The 23,603-nt window shown below is 42.8% G+C and overlaps 1 protein-coding gene across 1 annotated transcript in view; it reads right to left on the bottom strand.

Moving 5' to 3' along the window:
• The window catches only part of LOC109970431 (titin-like), a 206,786-nt gene that overhangs the window by 144,390 nt on the left and 38,793 nt on the right, over positions 1-23,603 (bottom strand). The window contains 36 exon segments of the mRNA XM_020617984.1: positions 156-544; positions 1,149-1,229; positions 1,939-2,122; positions 2,356-2,638; positions 4,614-4,709; positions 5,351-5,638; positions 6,590-6,880; positions 8,263-8,541; positions 8,688-8,969; positions 9,056-9,334; positions 9,458-9,745; positions 9,858-10,136; positions 10,220-10,501; positions 10,587-10,865; positions 11,372-11,653; positions 11,857-12,135; positions 12,212-12,387; positions 12,389-12,461; positions 12,554-12,832; positions 12,922-13,200; positions 13,297-13,572; positions 13,683-13,964; positions 14,053-14,331; positions 14,845-15,123; positions 15,248-15,526; positions 15,828-16,106; positions 17,270-17,551; positions 17,647-17,925; positions 18,029-18,316; positions 18,397-18,675; positions 18,755-19,036; positions 19,117-19,395; positions 19,482-19,763; positions 19,985-20,551; positions 20,837-21,115; positions 21,730-23,603. The exon segment at positions 21,730-23,603 is cut by the window's right edge and continues 14 nt beyond it. Of these exon segments, the coding sequence (XP_020473640.1) occupies positions 156-544; positions 1,149-1,229; positions 1,939-2,122; positions 2,356-2,638; positions 4,614-4,709; positions 5,351-5,638; positions 6,590-6,880; positions 8,263-8,541; positions 8,688-8,969; positions 9,056-9,334; positions 9,458-9,745; positions 9,858-10,136; positions 10,220-10,501; positions 10,587-10,865; positions 11,372-11,653; positions 11,857-12,135; positions 12,212-12,387; positions 12,389-12,461; positions 12,554-12,832; positions 12,922-13,200; positions 13,297-13,572; positions 13,683-13,964; positions 14,053-14,331; positions 14,845-15,123; positions 15,248-15,526; positions 15,828-16,106; positions 17,270-17,551; positions 17,647-17,925; positions 18,029-18,316; positions 18,397-18,675; positions 18,755-19,036; positions 19,117-19,395; positions 19,482-19,763; positions 19,985-20,551; positions 20,837-21,115; positions 21,730-23,603 (11,313 nt within the window).

Genomic DNA, 23,603 nt, shown 5'->3' with positions numbered 1-23,603 from the left:
AACTATTTTATTGATTTGATGTGTTAAGACTTTTTGTATTCTCTACTAAAACGAAGGGACACAAAACAAACAGAAATACACAAAACAATAAGAAATAAATCACATGTGACGTAGCAGGGTCAGAGATCAGTTTTGTTAGCTATCAGTTTACTGCTCACCTGCCTTGTAACCAGCTCCTGATAATAAAACAAAGGAAGTGGACACGAAGACACATTAAAGACGTACAGACGGATGACCAGCAGACAGAACAGGATGTCCAAACACTCCATCTCTCACCTGTGACGGTGAGTTTGGCGCTGGAGATGTGAGGACCACACACCACACGGTAGTTGCCCTGATCTTTGACCTGGCAGTTCTTGATCTCCAGGTAATGGCGGTCGCCCACACTGCTGATCTTGTACTTGTTGCTGTTGTGCAGTTTCTGGGTGCCCTTGTACCACGTGAGCATGATCTCCGAGTAGTTGATCCTGATCTGGCACTCAAAAGTGACACTCTGGTTCTCAGTGGTCACCTGGTCGGTGATGTCCTCCGTCACAGAGACAGGCTGAGGATTCAAAATGTTTCAGCCATTCCACCAATGGCAAAGACCTTTTTTTTGTACATGTTTTTATATAATTTCTACATCCTGTGTGTTGCACATGCACAACAGTCTGTTATAAAATGTTGTTGTATCTTCCTATCGATGTCCTTAAAAACGTAAAATGTTTTCCCTGCACTTCAGTGATAAACACTGGAAACCTAGTCCCTCTGCTCACTGGTTTACCTTTAATAGGCTGCCTGAAAACGTCCAGCTAAAAATAAAATGCTTCCTGTACTTGATTCCTAAAGACTGCATTCTGGATTCTGGTCTCTTTCTGCTGCTATCAGGAAGTGTGAGTCAATGGGAGGGATACTGAAATAAATGTATTGAGGCAAATTTGTAGCACATTTCATCTTGTAACAAATGACCTCGGTTTGTTTGAACAGGTGTAAAATGTCAGTCTGATAACTGGATATAGCGCTGCATCTGTCATCACCTCAGAATAACAAGCCTCTGTGGTTTATGCTCTGTGTCACCAAGCAGTTTTACAACAATCCGTATCACCTGCTCCCAATCTGCAGAATCAGGATTTGGCTTGATACAGGGATGTTTATTATTATTATTATACCTCTGTGCTGACTCGTCCCTCCAGCTGCTGGATGAGTTGGGCCATGAACTCGTCTTCAACCCGACCACCATGCTCCACCTCCTGCAGGAGAACAGAGAGCACCACCTTAATCTGTTACACTGCTAACAGAGTGTGAAAACATGTCAAGCAAAGGTCTGTTTTCATGCTGACATTTTAACAACTGCTTTATTAGGCCTTTTCCACTGAGGAAACTTGGCGATGTGCAACTTAACCTGCAGACACTGTCTGCTGTTGGGACAAGCTGAGGTGATACTAAATGTAAGTTCCAGGTTCTCTCACTACGAAGCAGTATCTGATGCGTTTTGGTAAGTTATTATTTTTTCCATGTAAACCGTACTAAGTTGCACAGTTTAATTACATTTCCCAGTAACATTAAAGGATAAGACTGGTCATCTTTTATACTGATAGTATTTTCCACAGTCCCCGTACAAAGACTAAAACCACCAGCGATCTGTCTCTTCTCACAGTTAACGTATACGGCACAGACGACCAAGCTGATCCAGGACTGCTAGCTGACAGGCGTTAATATAGAAAATGACTGGCCTTATCCTTTAAGGAGTGTATTTTCCAAATGCTTTACATGGCCCATGAACTGTGTCATAATACTGATTGCTGTCAGTTTTTTGTGATGCTGAATCTTGACCTCTAGTAGCTGCATTTTCCTAGCAAAATGACAGCACTAATCTAAAATGTTAAATCAGTAATTCAACCCAAGCCAGAGATACACCGTCATCAGGGCTCAGTTTAGTGCCCTCAGACTTTCTCTTACCACTTTTCCAGTCTCCATCTCCTTCTCATTCTTCAGGAACTCAACAGCTTGCAGAATGGCTCGGTAGTCATAGATCTCATGTTCTCGAAGGATCCTCTCATAGTCTTTCGTGTCGTGACCTCTCAGCAACTCCACAATATCAATTTCTTCAGATTTTTTGGGACTCTTCTGCTTTGAGGGAGTCCTGACAAATACCAAACATATGCTCAGAGATAGTGGCTTCTTCAATAGGTCCAGTAAGCATTTTGAAGTCAGAAAATCTGTGACAAAAATCAGTTGATCTCATTTCCTTTCCACTCATCCTGCAACATTTTTTTTTTTTAAAACAGCAGACGTCAACATATAAATCTAAACAAATCAATCATACAGATCTAATGTTCCTCTTCAGTCAACACATCCTAGTGCCAAATCTCTTACTTCCTCAGTTTTATCCTTAGGTCTCCAATTTCTTCTACTTCTTCCTTTTTGGAGACCTCCATTGCAGCACTGCACTCAATCTCTCCGTGCTTGTTGGAGGCAACACATCTGTAGTGGCCCGAGTCAGACTTGGTGACATCTCTGATTTCCAGTCTGGCATCCTGGCCCTTCTGCTCAACGGAGATTCGACCACCGTGGCTGATCTGCCTCCACTTGCCCTTCATCCACTTCACACTGGGGATCGGGTCACCTCCAATTTTGGCGATGAAGGTTGCAGTGTCCTCTGTAAAATAATAAGAAAATGCAGTTTCACTTGGAATTTTTCAGTGCATGTTATTTTTAAGTTAAATGATGTATTATATAAATCCCTCATGCTGTGCTTTTTAATTGGATGCACCCTGCTAGAGACCACACCTACATAAAATTCATTCAATTCTTTTGACATGTAATTCTTTAGTTCAGACCCAAAACTAATTCCTATGCTGTATGGCTGTCACAATAATAGAATACCACACTACTGACACGTCAACCATGGTGATGGCAAGCAACTGCAACAACTGCAATGTGAGGAGTCCTCTGCACAAGCAAAAAAAGAAAACTCTTGGAGACCTTTCAAGTCATGGACAATCACATCCATGTCCTTACCTAAAAAAAACTTGATCAGAAACCGAACATACTGTGGTGCCACCTACAGGAGGTCCGTGGACTCAAACAGAGCTCTGTTTGCCTAGTGGTACTACAGCCAGGGTAGAGTTCCTCTGCTGTCTAAAGTTTCCTGCAAATACCTGTCTATTTGTGCAGAGAACGCACAGTTACAGAGTTAGCGCTGCTGGGAATACTGTCCTCATGATCCTCTTTGAAACCACCTAAGGTTAACATGTTAGCTTCCTAGCATGCAACAATGCCATGAAAACTCAGCTGTAAATTTTACAGTTATTCTTTATGCTTAAAAAATGTCTTTTTTACTAAATTAGATTTGCACCATTTCTTTAACAAATATCCTCTTTTACATCTTTGACTGTACTGCACTTATTTATATAGCAGTAAAACCAGGATAAAATGTGTAATTTGCAAATACAACAATGAAAAAATTGTGGTAATATCACATGTTGCAGTGTTGAGCCACTCTAAACTACTGCAGAGGAATTTCCTTCACCATAACAGCCCTGCTCTGTCATAAAGGTTAGCAAACCGGAGAAATACAGTAGTTCTTTCAATTTCAGCCCTTGAAATGGACATACAGATTCACTTTGTCTGGTCACATTACGCACATCTGCGTAAGTTTAACGGTTGACACTGGGCTTGTACTCGCTGTAGATGCGAAATGATAAGATGACACATACAAAAAAATGCAAAAACAAAAACTAAAAAGATTAGAGCTCCAATCAACCATTATGTTATTACTAAATAATCTTGAAATGATTATTCTGTTATTGATTATTCCAGGGTTTTGCTTTTAAAATGCCAGTGAATGGTCATAAATGTCCAGTATAGCTCGCCACTGAGATACTGGAACTGTTGAATGTTGGAGCATCCATCCATCCATCCATTTTCCTCCGCTTATCCAGAACTGGGTCGCGGGGACAGCAGTCTAAGCAAAGATGCCCAGACTTCCCTCTCTCCAGACACTTCCTCCAGCTCCTCCGGGGGAATGCTGAGGCGTTCCCAGGCCAGCCGAGAGACATAGTCCCTCCAGCGTGTCCTGGGTCTTCCCCGGGGCCTCCTCCCGGTGGGACATGCCTGGAACACCTCCCTAGGAAGGCGCCCAGGAGGCATCCGAAACAGATGCCTGAGCCACCTCAGCTGGCTCCTCTCGATGTGGAGGAGCAGCAGTTCTACTCTGAGCTCCTCCCGGGTGACCGAGCTCCTCACCCTATCTCTAAGGGTGCGCCCGGCCGCCCTGCGGAGGAAGCTCATTTCGGCCGCCTGTATGCAGGATCTTGCCCTTTCGGTCATGACCCAAAGCTCATGACCAATGTTGGAGCAACAGAACAAAATAGTTTGTCATTAATATTTTGACAGTTGCCTATACTGATTGATTGAGTAATCACTTTGGTACTAGAGATTCTGAATTGTTTCTGTTTTTTTAAATAGTTTTTCTTTCTGAAAATCTAAAATCATATTAAAAAATGTGCCTGCCTTTGACCAGCTGGAGAAGCTGGCCAATGAGCAGATCTGCAGGGAACTGTAATGCTTTTTCCTAGCTGCCAGTCACACTCAGGTCCAGGTTCAAAACAGTCTACCAGCAGTCTACTTACTCTCAGCGACAGAGACGTTTTTAGGTTCCTCGATGAAGAAAAGATTATCTGCAGCTGGGGCGGTGACATCGGCAGGGGCAGCCTTGGCTCCTCTCTCTGAAAAGCAATTATAGAAGCAAGTGCCATGTTGCCACGTTAGAACAACAACAGGCTACTCAATCAGAGTTTCAAACTTGCTTAATTATCATTAAAGTATTTGGCAAAATTTACTGTTTGGTGACCCCAACTCCATAATTACAATAGTGAAAAATCAACCAGGTCCATTTGATTGGAAGTCTTCACTTGTATAAGCAGATTTAAAGCTTTACAAGGCTTTTATTACAGAGGCATGACCAAATGATTTTAAACGGAAAAACAATAGTTTCAAGCCTAGTTGTAATAAACTTAAATGTCACTTGGTTTTGTCTCATATTAGCGAGCCTATATGAAACCTGTTAGACTCAGTGTCCTGTCAATCTACAAAAAGCAGAGCAGCAGAATGAATATTGAAAATTTTTGTTGGGTAAAACCGCATAAAGCGTACACAAACCACCCAAAACCATTTAACCCACGTAATCAAATAACGGGATTACCAGAATAATGGTAGAACAGCAACAGTTGATGCAGCGGAAATGTATTTCCTATTCTTTACTGTGTAAAACACCAAAGATCAGCTCTAAACATTCAGCACACAGGCCGGTCAGCAAGTTGTAAGAAATGGCACTGATCAAACTGATACCACAAACCGGCGCTGTTACCTTTCACAGTGACCCTGGACTTGCAGAAGTCGCTGCCAATGGCATTGCTAGCCTTGCACAGGTAATCGCCTGCATCGGTCTTTGAGACCGAGGCAATCTGCAGACAGGCTGTCCCACCAACAAATGTGATTCTGGTGTTTGCGCTGGACTTCAGCTCCCTCCTGTCCTTCATCCACTGAATGGTCAGTGGAGGAGTGCCGCTGACATGACTTCTGAGGCTCAGCTTCTCCCCCTCGGTCACCATCACTGGCTCCAGCGGTACGTCAAATTTCGGAGCCTGATCGCTTACTGAAAGAGTGGTGGCAAAGGAAGAAACTAAAGTTAGTTGGTTTTCAAATAGAAACACGATGGACAGGACACCTTTCAGGGAAACCACATCACAAAGGTTTTCTATTAGATCCTGTCAAGAACCCATCATCACGTTACCCGAACTAGTTTATCCAAGTTTGTTTCTGTTCTGCCTCTGCTTAGGTTGAAGATGGTTAGAGCACTTGGTCTGTTATTTAGCTCTGAACCAGCTGAGAAAACATAAAAACAAATGAACCTTAACTTGTTTACTATAAACCTCCTGGTCAACATGGTGGAAAACTCAGTGGCCACAGCGGCAGCCTTCTGCAAAAAAAATGCAACACTGTGAAAAATGAAGTTTCTAAAGGCCCAGGCACAGCCACATTTGTAGTGAGGAAATCTGGGTTATAACCTTTCAGGACACACAAACTGGAGGAAGAAATCATATGAGCTTTGTGACACCATCCAATGAAATATAACCCTAATAGATCATAAAGGGCTCTGCAGCCAGAAGTCCCTGGTATCCTTACACAAATGCCTCTTGGAATCAACATTGTAAGTCATTGTCTAAACAGGAAGAACGCTGGGAATCTTCCTAAACTGTAGTTAGAAAACTGGAAATGAACCAGCTAGCGCAGGAAGTTATTTTGGCTTGTCACTGGCATCATATTATCAGCTGCTTTTCTCGACTGGCTACCAGCCAAAGAGACTGACTGCCTGACCAAAGATGCAGCTCAAGCCCTGATAGCATCAGTCTAAATTTTGCAGAGATCCAAACTGATTTAAAATGGATTAATCAAGATGGAAGGGGGCTGCAGTGTCTTGTCTCCTCAGGTTTTCAGGGAACAGTTTGACCTGAAGACCATTTAACTTTAAAACAAAAGTAGAAAACAAAGCACAGTCATGATCCATTGAAAATGTTTTGCAGTGAAGACTAACCGACACTGATGCCTGAGATGGAGAGAGAAACCCGACATGAAGCTTTGCCAGCATTGTTGGAGACCTCACAGGTGTACACGCCGCTGTCAGAGCTGCTGGAGTCTCTCACGCACAGCACGGCCATGCTGTTCTCAAAGCTGACATCATATTTGTCAGAACTGCAGATTTCACTGTTGTCCTTGTACCAGGTGACAGTCAGCGGCTGGGAACCAGACACCCAGCTCTCCATCTTCACTGTCTTACCTGCTGAATCCACCATGGACTTAGATGGCTTCTTGGTGAAATTTGGAGGGACTTTGTGCTCTGTTTTGGAAGGAGAAAACAAAAAAAGTCAGGACATGTGTTTCAATGGAGAAATGCTTTGTAATTCAAATCTCTGGTGTAAATTACCAGGCACTGGGCCTTTACAACAGCACTGGCAAAAACAAAGACCCACAGCATGTAAGACAACAGAACAATCTGGAACACAAAAGTAAACAAATACAGCAGGTCCACTCTATTCAGAATACGTGTTAACAAATTCTACCTGCATAAATTTCCTTTTCCAAGCAAGGCAGTATTTACCTGACCTATCTAACCTTAACAACACCCAAAACAAGGTCCGCTAAGCCTTTCTAACCTAACAAACACAAGACCAGCCAAAACCAAGTCGCTGTTACCTACAAGCACAGGATCACAGGAAATGATAACTACACTGGAGGTTAGTTGTTAGTAACTGGAAACACTGGGTAATGAGTTCAGATGTAGGAAATATGTTAGTGCATTACTAATATTGACATGAGCATGACAGATATCAGTGCTTTCAGCACTGGAATTTTCACAAGTGTATTTTCCTGCCACCACAGCTCTGTCACTGTTAAGGACTTCTAGAACGCAGGGGAAGCAGGAGCTGTTTTGACGTTATAGTGGTAAGAAGATCAGCTGGTCATTCTTCTTCCATGTCACGCAGACCCTCTGGTCGCCATGCCGAGTGTACTCCAGCAGACATCTTCTAGCTTCTTGACAAATCGAATAGATTCTGAGAGAAGCTATGCTGAGTCATAGAAACCACTGAGTTTTGGAGGATGAAGAACTATGTGGCTGCACTGTATCCAAAGAAATCCATTGGTTTCTATGCATAGAAAGAGAGGCTATGTGAATGGAGGGAGCTTTATCTGTACATGAAGAGGTGCTGGAGAGGCTATGAGAGTCCTACAAGTCTAAAGGTGCCTTCATTTGTATAGACCTGCTTCGGTACAGGACTAGGTTTGCTGCAGGTGTGTACAGAATGCAGTATTTACTAGTAGTTAGCAGTAGGATTGTTCTTTTTAAAAAATCTGTGTTCTTACACGAACATATTAATTGGCGGATGGGAGCACAATAAACACACAGCACCGAACCATGACTTCAGAAGCGAGGTGCATATCAAACTATGATTTCTGTGTATTGTTACACCTCTAGTTAGCAGCATTAGTAGTTACCTCTAAGAATTATTCATTTCATGCATGAAATGAATGATGAGCAAAAGCACTGGGATGTTAGTGTTACCTAGTTTGACATAAGCATGACAGATCAGAATCTGCTTTATTGGCCAGATGTGTCGGACACATGAGGAATTTGACTCTGGTACATCGGCTTTTAAAACTTGATGCACAATCACAGGTGGATTCATTTACACTGTAGAAAGTATGAGAAACGAGCCTCACCTTTAACCATCACATTGCAGCTGGCAAAGGCTGAGCCAACCCGGTTCTCGGCCTTGCAGGTATATTCACCGCAATCAAACTTGGTTGTGTTCATCAGTTTCAAAGTGGCAACGCCATTTGCAAAGTCCATTGAGCAGGTGTTGGTCTTGCGACACTTTCCACCATCTTTAAACCAAGCTACCGAGATGTCAGGAGTTCCAGCAATACAGCATTTCAGGGTAACTGGATCACCCACAGTTACCTCCACTGACTCCATCTTTTCAACAAAGTATGGTGGCTCTAAAATGAAAGATGATTGATGATTTAGTACAACTACAGGTGCTGAACAAATAAAAGAATGAATGAATGAATGAATGAATGAATAAATGAATGATTATTAATTATTACAAGTGACAACAATAATCACAATAGCATGCACATATTACCTATAATTGACACTTTTGCTTCACATCTGTCACTTCCAACTCCATTGTCCAATTCACAAGAGTATCTACCAGCCGCCTCCATTCTGTCAGAGTTAAGAATCTCCAGGATGCAGGATGTGTCAGTGGTGATCACATTGTACTGATATGAGGCCCAGATAGGTTGACCATCCTTCTTCCAGGCCACATTTACCATAGGGGATCCAGCAAATGTGACTTCAAGCCTCAGAGGCTTGCCCTTTTCAACGGAAATGTCCCTCAGCTTCTTGACAAAGTAGACTGGCTCTGAGAAAGGTAGTTTTTTGATCAGTTACATAAAATTCATTTTTGAACAGGCACAGAAGATGAAAGAAATCTATCATTCTACAAACCTTTCACGAAGAGGTTAACAGGACAGCTTTCCTTCCCTGCATCATTGATGACCTGGCACGTGTACTCTCCTGCGTGGGACTTTTCAATTCTGTGCAGCACCAAAGTGGCGACATCATCCTTCAGCTTGATCTCACAGCCTCTTCCGTGCTGCATTTCCTTGGCTCCCCTGAACCACTTGACTTTGAGTGGGGCGCTGCCTTTCACTTTGGCTGAGAAAGACACATTTTTGCCGGGCACGGTTTCCTTTGCCTCAGGTGTTTCCACGAAAGATGGAGGTTCTGGGTTCCAACAAAACAGATGCATTGGAAGATAATTATTAGCTTTCTGTAATGAGTCTGATCTGATGCTGTGAAAATTATCCTCTAAAATTTCAGGTCTTTACTTAATTGATATCTACTGACCTGTCACATGCATTGAAGCACTCGTCTCACTGGCTCCTGCAGCATTTACAGCTTTACATGTGTATTTGCCAGCGTAAGACATCTTGACAATGGGAACGCTCAGTGTGCAGCTATTATCAGCACAGCTAATGTCATAGTTTGGCCCACTCATGATCTCCTCACCATTATGGAACCAGGAGGTTGTTAAAGGAGCAGAGCCAGTGACCTTACACTCCATCTCAACAGGTTTACCCACAACAAGGCGGGTGTCTCTCAACTTTTTAATGAAACTAGGTGGAATCAACTTATCTATAAAAAAAACAAACAAACTGTTATTTAGTATTTCTGAGGTAACTGCTAATTAAAAGCATCACAAATTCATAAGAGGATGAAAAACTTCACATATACTATGGTCACCAACCTGAGACAGACAGCCTAATTTTGCAAGAGGCTGTACCAACATGGTTTGTAACCTCTAACTTGAATTCTCCAGCATCTGTTTTCTCAGCAGACTGAATCTTCAGGACAGCAACCCTCTTTGTGAAGGACATCTGATACCTGGCACCAGCTGAAAGCTCTTTGTTATCCTTGAACCACTTAGTTTTCAGTTCTGGTGAACCAGATACTGTGACCTCAAGAGCTGCATTTTCTCCTGACTTCACGTTCAAGGACTCTGGTCTATCCACAATTGCAGCAGGTTCTAGAAATTACGGAAGAGGTTATTAAGCTAAACAAATCCCTACACTGTCACTGGAATACAATAGATCCTGGAGTTCTACAAACCTAGAACGGTGACTTGAGAGACAGACTCCACAACACCACAGTCATTCCTCAAACAGCAGGTGTATTTTCCAGCTGTGGTCAAGTCAGCCTTGGGCACCACAAGGGTGACCACGTTGTTCTCAAAAGTGATGCTCCTGTTGTCACCATCTCTGAGAATGTGATCTTTGTCCTGAACCCAGGACACAGTCAGAGGCTCAGTGCCTTTTACTGTTGCTGTCAATGTCAGCTTCTGGCCGAGTATCACCAACTGGTCGACCAGCTTAAAGACAAAGGCTGGGTGTTCTGAGCAGTGTTGGAAAGATCAAAGATAAGCAGAGGCAAACGAGGTTCAAAGTACGTAAGCAAACGGCTGTGATTCTGTACTAACCTTTTAGGGTAACGGTCGTGCAGCAGGATTCACTTCCTACATTGTTTGACACCCTGCACTCATAAAGCCCTACATCCTCCAGATCCAGTTTCATAATGTGAAGTGTTGCAGAGCTGTCGTCACTGACCATCCTGTATTTCCTGTTCTCCTTTAGTGGCCTTTTGTCTTTGTACCAGTTAATCTGGAACGGTGGAGTGCCACAAATCTCACAGTGCAGGCTGGCATCTTTCCCTTTAATACCCTCCACTGGGTCTGGAGTTTTAATAAAGGATGGGGATTCTGGAAAAGAAATCAAGATATGTTGACAGAGGTAACATTTGTGGACCAACAATTCAGCTGAGCAGGTCCAGGCAGGACATAAATTCTTGTTGAGGACCATGCTAGAGAAATCCATCCAGATGTCACCAGAAAAAACAAATTAGTGAGAGATCAAAACCACTTGTGCAACATTAATGCAGATAGGAGGTTATGTCTTATCACGTAGAGATGTGAGATATTCAAGCTTAGACAGTATGCAGGTATCATTCTAGCAAAAACAGAACAACTTCTCTCTAAAGACAGACTCATGATCTCTGATACACAGGACTAAAATCGAATTTGTGCATGAAAACAGAGATGGGGCTGCTGGATTCCACATTGACATTTGTAGACAGGGTTTCAAAAAGACTTTTACATTGTCAAAATGTGCATTGCAGGAGTTTTTCAGTCCTTTCTTTTTCGTGCTCCACAAGTTACAAGAGGACAAAACAGCAGAGTGTTGCCAAGATGTCTGTTTGATAGCTGACCTTGAACTGTGAGAATGGTGCTACAGCTTGCACTGCCAGCATCATTATGAGCTTCACAGGTGTAGACTCCGCTATCCTCAAACCTTGCAGCATGAAGCTGGAAGTATGCAGTCGAGTCAACAAACATTATTTTATAGTTGCCTCCATCTGTTATCCTTTGGTCATTTTTGTACCAGCACATAGTGAGGGGGTGTGAGCTGGTGGCCTTGCATTCAAAACGGTGCTCCTCAGACTGCTTCACAATGGCAGTGGGTGGCAGTTTCAGGACAAACTGAGGTGGTTCTGCCAAGTTAAAAGATCAAGTTACTATTGTCAGAATAAAATACCACTAACACATTAATGTGATGTATGGAAGATGTGGACAGGTGACAACAGATACTCCCAAAAGAATGTGATGTCAAGCTAAGATAGTGACAATGAAGAAACAGGAGCTGTGAAACTGAGCATTAATTGGTGGTGGTGAATGAAAAATAGGAGAGTCCAACCTTTCAGTAACAACTCTGCTGCACTTGTGACTGTGCCTGCTTCGTTGCTAACTTGGCAGGAATAAATCCCACACTGCAGAGTCCCAACTGAACAAAGCTCTACAGAGGAAGAATACTGCGCCAGTCTGATCGTACACAAGGGCCCAGTAACGAGTTCAATGTCATCCTTGAACCATTTCACTGTAAACGGAGGTGTTCCTTCAAAGACACTTCTGAAGAGTACAGAAGACTTTGGAATAACAGCCTGAGACTCAGGCTCAGCTATGAATCTTGGTGGCACTAAAACACACACAAAAAAATGATTACAATACATGACAAACAACCTCTGAGCTGAAAATGTGTCTTGAATGCTAACCTTTACTTGTAAGAACTCCACTGCACACACTGCTTCCTGCTTTGTTGGTAACTTTACAGGAATACTCTCCTGTATCAGCACCCTCTGTCAGTTTTAACTCCAGTGAGACTGTATTTTCACTGTGCAGAAGTTTATATTTGGAGCTCTCTGTGATCTTGTGTTTCCCTTTGCTCCATTATCGTAACCACTGAACCCATAATTGCTTGAATGTTTGTTATTTTCTTAATGAATGTTGGAGGAATTACCTCTTCTGTTTAAAACAATATTAAAAGAGAATTAAAGTAAGAGAAAAAAGCAATTCTACAACTTATATTTGTTAAAGTTTGAAGGGTATTTACAAACCTAAAACAACCAGCTTGACTTTACAACTGCAGGTCCCAACAGAGTTTGTGGCTTCAAACAGGTACTCTCCAGCATCGTCCAGCTGAGAGGACCGTATGTGAAAGCTGCTGAGGTTGTTCTCGTAGCAGAGATGGTGTTTCCTGCTTGAATGGAACTCCTGGCCATCTTTGCTCCATCTCACTCTGATCTGAGGGGATCCAGCCACCTTACACTCAAGAGTAACTGGATCTCCACAAGTCACTTTGACTACCTCTGGCTTCTCCTGGACTGTAGGTGGTTCTACAACACCATTAAACAGAGGTGAGGGCACTTGTTATTGCTGTTAGCTACAATGTTGGGCATAAGAATTGAGCATCAAGAAGAGATACCTTGGACTATGAGGGAGGCAAAGCATTTGTCCTGCCCGGCCTCATTTACGACCTGGCAGGTATATTTCCCACTGTGAGTCGCCTCACAGGCTGGGATCCTGAGAGTTGCCTCATTATTCTCAAACTTTCTCTCAATCGTTGGATCCTCGGAGATCCAGTTCTCATCTTTTTGCCATTGTACAGAAAGAGGCAGAGAACCTTCCACAATGCAATGGAAGATCGCAACATCTCCCAGAACAGTAGAGACATTTTCCATCTTCTTTATAAATGTTGGAGGAACTAATACAAAGATAATATGTAATATCAGAACATGCACAGTACTGTAGTCTGTTACCGTATATATCAATAGGACTTTTAATCGTCATTAAAACCAACCTTTCAGAGACAAAGATGCAAAGCCTGTGCAACTTCCAACCTCATTCGCTACCACATAGTGATAAGTACCAACATCTTCCGCTTTGCAGTCCTGGATTTTCAAGCCCACATTTTCACCATCAGTGATAATATACTTTTGGCTGGATTTGATTGGCCTTCTGTCTTTCAACCATGTGATCTTAAATGGAGTACTTCCTGCCACATTGCAAGCAAATACTGCTGTGGAACCTTTAACAACTTCTAGAGACATCAGCTCTTCAACAATTGAAGGAGGGCCTGAAATAACAGGAAAAATTTAGTTCTTGACTTTTCTTAGTGATATTTAGCTTGATCTTGAGATTTAAATGAAATGCTGACAAGATGTGGACATTAAAAGGAAAACCAACCTTTCACTTCTAACTCAACAGTGCAAGTCTCTGTGCCCGCTTCATTGCGGGCTTCGCAGAAGTATTTCCCACTGTCATGTTCACTAACTTCACAAATCTCTAATGTGGCTATAGAGTTGGAAAAAGACATGTTGTGTTTGACATTTTGGTGAATCTCGGCTCCATTTTTGAACCAATGCACAGAGATCTCTGGAGTACCGACAACCTTGCACTCAAACACCTTGGTGTCGCCTGCTCTCACTACTGATATACCTTCAGGTTTTTCAGTGAAAAAGGGAGGTTCTAAAAAAAAAAACACACAGAAGTTACTTAAGTATGGTGATCACAACAAAATAAAGAAAAATGATAAAGGTCAGGGAGCAGTAGTAACCTTTGACAAAGAGCCCCATTAGGCATGAAGTGGAGCCAACATCATTCTGTATTTCACAGACATAGTCTCCAGAGTCAGAGGATTTGGCAAAAAAGAGCTCCAGTGAGCTTGAGGTGTTGTCTTTCATCACAAAGCAGTCAGCGCTGGATAGAATCTCTTTCTTGTTTTTAAACCATTTGATGGTCAGAGGTGGCGTACCAGATACCAGTACATTAAACTGGACCTTGGAGCCAGGCAAAACATTCATAGAGTCGGGCTTTTCCAGAATGCACGGTGGTTCTATAAGAGAAGAACAGACTGATGCTTGTGAAAGGCACACACATGACAAAGATTGTGTCCGTATACTTCGACTAGACACGACAACCTGATAAATGGTAATAAATAAACTGTGTCCAAACCTTTGACAAATAAGATCCCAGAGCACTGCACAGTTCCCGCTTTATTTTTAGCAATGCAGGTGTAGTTGCCAATATCTTTACTCTCAAGGTCAGAGATTTCCAGAAAAGCAACATTCTCAAAGAATGTGCATTTGTGTTTCTCGTCAGTCTGGATCTCGTGCTCGTCTTTGTACCACTGTATGGTTATGGGCAGGGACCCAGATACAAGACACTCCAGGTGAGCAAATGAGCCCTTGATACCTTCTGTCTGCTTCAGCTTTCTCGTAAAAGATGGTGGAATTATTTGATCTACCACAGATAGGAGAAAAAAAGAAAGGTCAGAAACAATGGCAAATTAAGACAAAATGACGATTGAAAAACGATTGAAGTTCCAGGGTACACATTAAGAACTCACCGAGAATGGTGAGCGTGGCCTCACAGGAACTATGGCCTACATCATTTGAAACCTCAAAGGTGTATTCACCGCCATCACTTTTCTCTGTTTTAATAATCTTGAGCACAGACTTGGTGTCTGTGCTTTGCACTTTATATTTCTGGCCTGAGGTCAGCTCCCTGCCAGCCTTCAGCCATCTGGCCTTCAGCGGTTTTGTGCCTGAGAATGTGCATTCAAGCCTCGCTGGATCACCCTGGGTTACACTGATGGACTTTGCATGTTCTGAAATACTTGCTGGCTCTGGGATAACAACATAATATGAATTAACTATTTCACTTACAGGTCTTAATGCAACAGATGAAGCATCAAGCTTGACATAAAAGGAACAGGAAGTTAAGACAAAAGACACAAGCATTCTCCAAACCTGTCACTATGAGCACAGTGGCACATCTCTGAGTCCCGGCTTTGTTCTGTGCCTGACAGACATATTTCCCACCGTGTGACAGCTGAGTATTTTTCAAATTCAACACAGCACTTTTGGTGTTATAGGACATCTTCACATGCTCGTCTTCTGTGAGCTCATGCTCATCCTTGATCCAGGAGAGAGTCATGGGAAGTGATCCAGACAACATGCACATCATAGAGATTTCAGAGCCCACCACACAGAACATATCCTCTAGTCTCTGAACAAATGATGGTGGTTCTAGTGAGAGAAGACCACAGATCACACTGTCAAGAGAAGTTGCCCAGGCAAAATGACAACACAAACAAAGGTATCTCCCTTCTTCTGACTAAATAAGAAAAACAAACACAACCACCCTTTCTCCTACAAATTACATTACTGTGCACAAAATATGGGATTTAACACTAGCAAAATATGCAGAAAATCTTGTGGTGCCCAGGTTAGATACAAATGTGTCATTTAAATTTGCATCTAAACAGTGGCTATAACAATAATGAGCAGCACACAGTGTGACAGTATTTGGCTCTGCCCTCTGACTAACCTTTTAGTGAAACCTGGCAAGAACAAGATGTCTCTCCAACATCGTTTGCAACAGTGCACTGGTATGTGCCAACATCTCTGAGCTCACAGTTTGAGATGTGAAGAGTGACTGTGTCATTTTCCACACTTATCTTATGCCTTTTGCTGATTCTGATCAGCTTATCATTGAGGAAACAACTTATGTCAAAAGGAGCACAACCTGAAATGGTTCCTTCCAAGATAATGTCGGTTCCTTTTACAAGCTCAGCTGATTTAAAGGGTCTCACAAACACTGGAGGCTCTATAAAAAAGAAAACAGATGTCATTTAACAGATATAAAGTGCTGAACAATGAGGTGTAGTATCACGAGGCCAGTCTGGTCCACAGAGTCCACTGAACTATGCCTCCACATTACAAACTCTCCACTCTCACTGGATTTGTCCAGTCAGTGTACCAGTGAAGGTGCCTCAGTTCTCTGTACATGTCAGGAAGCAAAATCTAGATCACAAATACAAACATACATTTTTGAATAAGTTAAAAGACTGATTTGTTTGGGACATTAATGCCATCTAATCACTGAAAGACTATTGAGAATTTGGTTTCAAAACTAGTAAGCAGAAGCAGATTGAGATGTCCTTGCTAAACGTCTTTGCAATTTGGAATGTAGGAGAAGTATCGTGTATTTACTACTGCATCGTGTACTGCGTCAGCATGTTTGACCTTGTGCAAATGTACCAGTTGTCAGGCTGGAAACTGCTTTTCAGCTGACAGAGACAAACAAGCACTTACACCTAATTTTGAGCTGCCAATAGACTTTAACTTTTAGGTTAGATCCAGTAACTAATAGGAGTCACAAGTCATAAGTCACCAGTTGTGTTGTGGTTAGGGTCACAGCGGTATCCTGGTTTCATGGTGGACCGTGGTATGAAAACTGACAGTTATCATACCGAGCATATTCGCTTATTACCAGAATTGAAGGAAAAAAATGCAACACGTAGATCGGACATCTCAGAAACTGACTCCTTGGAGAACACATCTCTTCGTGCGGGTCAGAGTGTGTGTCTCGTTAATAACTTTAATATCAAACGATAAAACGTGTGAGCATATAAACATTGCTCATAACATGCACTATCGAGACAATTTTCCACATTATCAGTTGGTTCACAGACCTCTGACTTATAAAAGGACTCACACTGATCCCGATCCCACCCCAGAAACACACACAAACTTTCCCAGGTCACGTGTGCGTGTGGAAGCATTTTCTGAGATGTTTATCACACCATGAAAACTGCATATTGTTGCAACTCTGGTTGTGTGTGGTGAAGTTCACCGGATGGTCTTTAAGTGACAGACAGGAAATTAAGCTCCCATCAACACAGGCAGCATTTCACATGTTAAATAACAAGGTGGACCAGACTATATGCCAACAGTTAAACTGAATAAAGTCGCTACCAAAGAACCAACCTTTCACCGTTACCGAGCTGCTGCACTGGTCTTTGCCCGCCTTACTGGAAGCCACACAGACATAATTTCCACTGTCCTCTACAGAACAGTTTGCCACCTCCAGAGTAGCTGTTGAGCTGTCAAAGGATAATGTGTGTCTGTGGTCAGAACAGATTTCTGAGCCGTTTTTAAACCACATGATGCTAATAACAGGAGTGCCTTGCACTTTGCAGGACAACTTCAGAGGTTGTCCGGTTTTCAGCAGCTGCAGAGGCTCGAGCTTCATAGTAAATGTTGGGGGTTCTGAAAATTCACAGCAAACATTACAAAAAGATGTTAAGCCATGGGGAAAAAACAGTTTAGCTCATCATTTTTCCAAACAAAGAATGAAAGCGTACCTTTGACAAAGAGGACTGCAGTGCAATCCGCCCTCCCAACATCATTGGATACTTGACATGTGTATTTAGCAGAGTCACTGGGTTTCACAGAGTGAAGCTCCAAAGAGCTAGAAGAGGCATCTTTCCTAATGAAACATTTTCCTCCAGTGAAAATTTCTTTCTCCTCTCTGAACCACTTAACGACCAGCGGAGCCGATCCTGTAAAAGCTGATTTTATGACAACATTCGATCCTGGTGACACGTCCTGAGAGGCAGGTTTCACCGTTAAGACGGGAGGTTCTGGAGTTATTTGGAAGGGAAAACAGTATACAAGTTAATAACTTTGGATTCTGAGTAATGTCTGCCATATTCCTGTTTAATGTAGGAATTCAAGGCCTCTAACCTCTGACTGACAAAGTGCCACTGGTCTCTTTTTCTCCGGCATCGTTAGAGACCCGGCAAGTATAAATGCCACCATTGCTTGGATCCAGGCCAGTTATTGTCACAGAAGCTGTGCTCTCACTGAAATCAAGCTTATACTTGTCATCACTGTGGATTTGTTTATTGTCTTTGTACCAAGAAACAACCATCGGCTGAGATCCAGCAACGCGGCATTCAAAAGTAACATTGCTGCCAATGCTCCCGTCCACTTTCTTTAGAGATTTAGTGAAAGATGGTGGAACTGCACGGTCTGTGTAAGGAAACACATCGAACATGTAACTGCCATGAAGAGCCACATTTCAAGCCAATGTATTCTTGGGTAAAGCTAACCTATAACAGTGACGGAGCAGGTGCACTGGTCTTTTCCGACTTTATTGGACACCTCCATCATGTACTCTGCAGTGTCTCCTTTATCTGCTGTGAGAATCTTTAAGATGGCAGTGTTCTCTTTCTTTGTCATCTTATATTTACGGCCACTGATCATCTCCTTCCCATCTTTAAACCACTTCACTTTGAGCTCAGGGCTTCCAGAGATCGTGCACTGCAATGTGGCTGAATCCCCAGCAGTTACACTGATGGATGTTGCTTTCTCTAAGATCCTAGCAGGCTCTAAAACACAACATGAGTTTTAGCTTTAAAATTAAAAATGCATCTGAACTTTCCAAACAAAAGAAGAACATGTTCAAACCTTGAATTGTTAAGATAGCTTCACATTTCTGCTGTCCCGCCTCATTTTTGGCAAGGCAAGTATATTTGCCACCATGCTTTATCTCAACAGATGAGAAGGACATGCTGGTAATGTTGTTGTCAAAAGTCATCTTGACATTTGGATCATCATCCCATAGCAACTCAGAGTCTTTCATCCATTGGATAATGATGGGAGCTGAGCCTTTTATGGTTCCCTGGAGTTTCACTGTATTCCCCAGCACTGCTGTAGCACTCTCAACCCTCTTTGAGAACATAGGTGGTTCTGAAATAACAACAGTAATATAAACAACAACCAAGAACAGTGAAAGTTAATCTGTTTTTCTTTGTTTTTTCTGGACTAACCTTTCTGTTTAGCCACTGACTTTGAGGTTACTGACCCAACCTCATTTGATACAACACACTCATATTCGCCAGCATCAGCACTCTCAAATGACTGGATCTCCAGGGAGGTCAGGGATCCCTGTGACACTATGGTGTACTTCATATCTGTGGACAAGCTTTTCTTATTCTTTTTCCAGACCACTTCAAATGGCGCAGAGCCTGCAATCTCACACTCCAGTACTGCTACAGATCCTCTGACTACCTCTACAGGGAGTAACTCCTTTCTGAAAGATGGCGGTTCTAAAGGGAAACATTTCAGTTAGACAAGGTCTTACTCTCATTGAAAATCTAGTTCTGTCATAAAAAAAATGCTACAGTGTACACACCTTTCACTGTTACTTTAGTGCTACAGCTTTCACACCCAGACTCATTGAGAACTTCACAGGTGTAGTTTCCACTGTCACTCAACATGACGTCTTGTATTTCAAGAGTGGTGACACCATCCTTCAGACCGACACCATACCTACCACCGGCTGGCAGCTCATTGTTATTGAAGAACCAGGTGGTATGGAGTTCAGGGGATCCTTTGACAGCGCACTGCAGCCGTGTAGTGCTTCCTTGCTTCCAGACTGTGGCGGCTTCCAGCCTCTTTACAAATACTGGAGGCTCTGGAGAGGTGTGCAGTTAAAGACAGCCATTATGAATTCAAATAAGCCATTTTAAAATAACAACCCAGCATTGGAAAAGAAGACATTTAAGATTTAAAAGTAAAGCTGGACCTGCATTTATATCATCTAAATTAAACAGAATGAAATAGTTTTCATTACTGCTGATTTGCAACAGCTTCAAATGCCGCAGTATCTACGAAAACAAACTAGACTACTCTTACCTTGTACCTTCACCGAAGTAGAGCAAGTTGCACTCCCGGCTTCATTTGTTACTGTGCACACATAATTTCCACAGTCCTTCAGTGTGGTCTTAAGGATATCAAGAGAAGCTGTCTTATCCTCAAAAGACTGTTTGCAGTCTGGAGACTGGTGGACCCGTTTAGCATCTCTAGTCCAGGTGACAGTTACTCCGGTATCCTCATCCACCTGACACTGCAGGTGCAGAGGAGCCCCGACCACAGCAGCAACCAGGCCCAGGGGCTTTACAAAACTGGGCTTATCAATAACATGCAGCTCCATGCTGCACTCCGCCATCCCAACATTATTAGACACTTTGCACACATAGAGCCCCCTGTCAGCTGCCTCAACTCTGGTTATCACAAGAGTGTACTTTTTCCTTTCACAAGACATTTGGTAGTGTGCGGAATCTCTGGGTAAGGCCTGGTTGTATTTGAGCCAGACAACATTCAGAGGAGCAGACCCTGTTATTGCACACTGTATCACTGACCTCTTTCCAACATACACAGTCTGAGAGTCAGGTATAGTAATGAAGGCAGGGGGGTAATGCTCTATAAGAATTCAGAAAAAAGAAATACATTAGTGGAAACATGTCATACGCTGTAAATTTACCTTAACCAAAACATGCCAATTAGACAAAAACAAACCAACGAATCGAGAAAGCTTAAAAACAGTTCACACTTGAGTAAAATGCAAACCACCAATGTTCATCAAAAGAAAAGCAAGGGGCAACAAACACTTTAGCTTTTAGGAAGAAGAAGTCAACTACAGTTCTAGATCCAATCAAAGCTTCAAACACAACCAAAGAAGAAGAAGGAACTGTAAGCTACTCTTACCAGTCACAATGAGAGTGGCGGAGCATTCATCACTGCCATACGGATTGGATGCCTTGCAGGTGTATTCGCCACTGTCATCCTTGACTGGGCTTAGTAGCTCCAAAGAAGAAGTGTTGAAGCAACTGATAATCTTGTATTTATCACCATGTTTAATGAGGTGTCCATCTTTGAACCACTGGAAAGCCATGTCTTGAGTGTCCTCAGTTTCACATTGAAAGTTGGCAGTGCTGCCAATGTTGATCTCCACAGGGACAATTCTGTGCTTGAACACAGGTTTCACTGCATTTTTGGAGGGACAGAAAGATAAACAGCCAAAGTCAATAAACAGAAGGAGCTGAAATGCAAGCAAATGGGAATGCTTCGACTGGAGGTGGTGATGCAGTAAACCTGGGATGCAAACTGACACACCAAGTTATTCTGACTGTGGAGGAGGAAAATGGTATTAAGTTTGGACTGAAGATGCAAAGGGTGCTGTGATAAGAAAGAGAGAGAGAGCATGCAAAGACAAATGGATGAGCAATGTGGATTGACAGACATTCAAGGAGATGGAGTTAAATGTAATTCCTTGGACGGAAAAGCAAATGGAAATGGAATAATATCTTTGTGGAGGAATGGATGAGCATATAGGAAAAGTGATAATGTTACTGCTGTCTGGTTAAAACCTCATGCCTCCAAACTTTGTTTTGCTTGGATACACTCAAGGAAGCAGTAAAAGAATTTACACTATGATTTCAGTTTATCAGCTAGTATTTTGAGGGCATTCAGCTCACAAGTACTTTCCCATGTTCATATAAAGTTTGAGTTATGGCTGAGATTTGCAGACAACAGAATCTGAAAATCGTCAGTGTGGACATTAGTTGATGATGATATCAAAGAATTGCCCATCATCAAACCTCTTGAGACCACAGTGAGTCTTGAAGATGTTGCAGTCCTGCTGGCTTCGTTCTCAGCCTCACAGACATATTCCCCTTGATGCCTCTCCTTGACAATTTTGTCGATAACTAGTGTGTATGTGTCACCGTCTTTAGAACACTTGAACTCTTTGCCAGATTTCACCAACTGCCCATTAAAAAACCAGTTAACCTTGGTGGCATATTTTATGGTGGCAGCAAAAATGGCCTTGCCGTTTTCCTCAGTGCAAACATCCTCCAGAGAATCAGTGACAACAGGATAATCAATCACACTGTCAGATGACTCACTGATCATAGTTGCTTCTGAAATATACTCTTCTCTGGTTTCTTTGTGAGCAAACGTGTCCACAAATTGCTCAGCCTGGCCTGTGGGCACGGTCGTGGTCGCCTCAGCAGCAGCGGCATCCATATCTGACCTGACCGTCCTTATCAGCATAGACTCACAGATCTCAGACTGACTCTGAACTGCGCTTTGAAAGGAAGCCCTGGCTTCAGTTTTCACAGCTGCAGATTGGCATACAGCAGGAGGAAACCCAACCGCACTCTCTGCCGTTATCATGGTGTCCACCACAGATGACAACACCTCTTTAGATCGTGCTGAGCTGACCAGTGCTGTCTGAGGTTTGTCCGTCTGTATCGTACCTGGCTGCTCTGATGTAAGGCTCTGCTGCTCCTGGAAAACCATAGCATGCAGCGCTTTCTGGAGTTCAGACCTGAAATCAGCTGTCTGAGGGTATTCACCCTCAAAAGACACAGTGATCTCCAATGGTGCGTCTGGTGTTGTGATCAGGTAGGTATGTGTGGCGTGTCTGGACTCCCTCTGAACTTTTACCTCCTGTACCTCCACAGCCTGTAACCTTCCAACAACGTCAGCCACTAAAACGTGCGGCTCACTGGCCACAGCAGACTGAAGGGCATCTCTGAGCTGTTGCCGTATATTCAGACTTGATGGTTTGGGAATTTGAATGACAAAGTTCAGTTCTCTCGGTAGTGTTTTAGTGTCCTGAGACTCATGGACAAACATAACTTTTTTGGGTTGCATCATGATGCTAACAGTCAAGCCTTCAGCTTTATGTATCTCACTTGACCTCTCTCCCATAATAACCTGCTTTTCTTCTAGCAACACTGACTGGCAGACTGACTGGCCCTCCTGGATCTGGACTGCCAGGTCCTGGTCAGCAGCTTCTAAGATAGTACAGCTTTCAGTGGCAGCTGCCTTCTCTTCTATGAAAACAGACTTTTTGGGGATCTTGGGCTCAATATTAATCTTAGGGATGAACTTCTCATCAGCTTCAAGACCAGTGGTGTGACCTTCCTCAAGGGCCTGAGTATCTGTAATGTTCAAAGAGTGCATGATATTCCAGTAATCCTCTTTTTGGACTAGTGCTCGCTGCTGTTTGAGGTCTGCAACAAAAGGAGTCTCCTTTGTCAGCTCCAAGGACTGGGAGGAGACTGGGAAGATGTTCAGAGGTTTGGGCTCAGTTCGAATCTGCGACTCCACCCCAGTAACCGACACCTCAAGACCTTTGTGATAATCAGCTGTCATCTGCCTTTTTTCTTCTGAGGTAGCTGCATGCTTTCTGGCCTTTTCTTGCCTCTGTACTGTCACCTGCGGTTCAGGTTTAGTGATGGTAAGTATGGCTTCCTTTGGTAAAAGTGATAATGAGTGAACTGACTGAAGGTATTTTGTTTGTGGTAACTCTTTCTTTGGCTGAACTGATGTGGCTTCAGTCTTTGCTGCAAACTCTAAAGTTGCCTCACAAACCAGAGTCCTCTTCTCTTCCTGAGACACTGAATGTAACCAAGTTGGACTCTTCCTTGCTGGTGTTGCCTGCTCTGTTGAGGCTTTTTTGCTG

The sequence above is a fragment of the Monopterus albus genome, unplaced genomic scaffold, assembly GCF_001952655.1.
Source record: "Monopterus albus unplaced genomic scaffold, M_albus_1.0 scaffold198.1, whole genome shotgun sequence".
Taxonomy (NCBI): Eukaryota; Metazoa; Chordata; class Actinopteri; order Synbranchiformes; family Synbranchidae; genus Monopterus; species Monopterus albus.
Note: the sequence above shows the minus strand (reverse complement) of the source record. Positions and strands in the feature narration are given on the sequence as shown.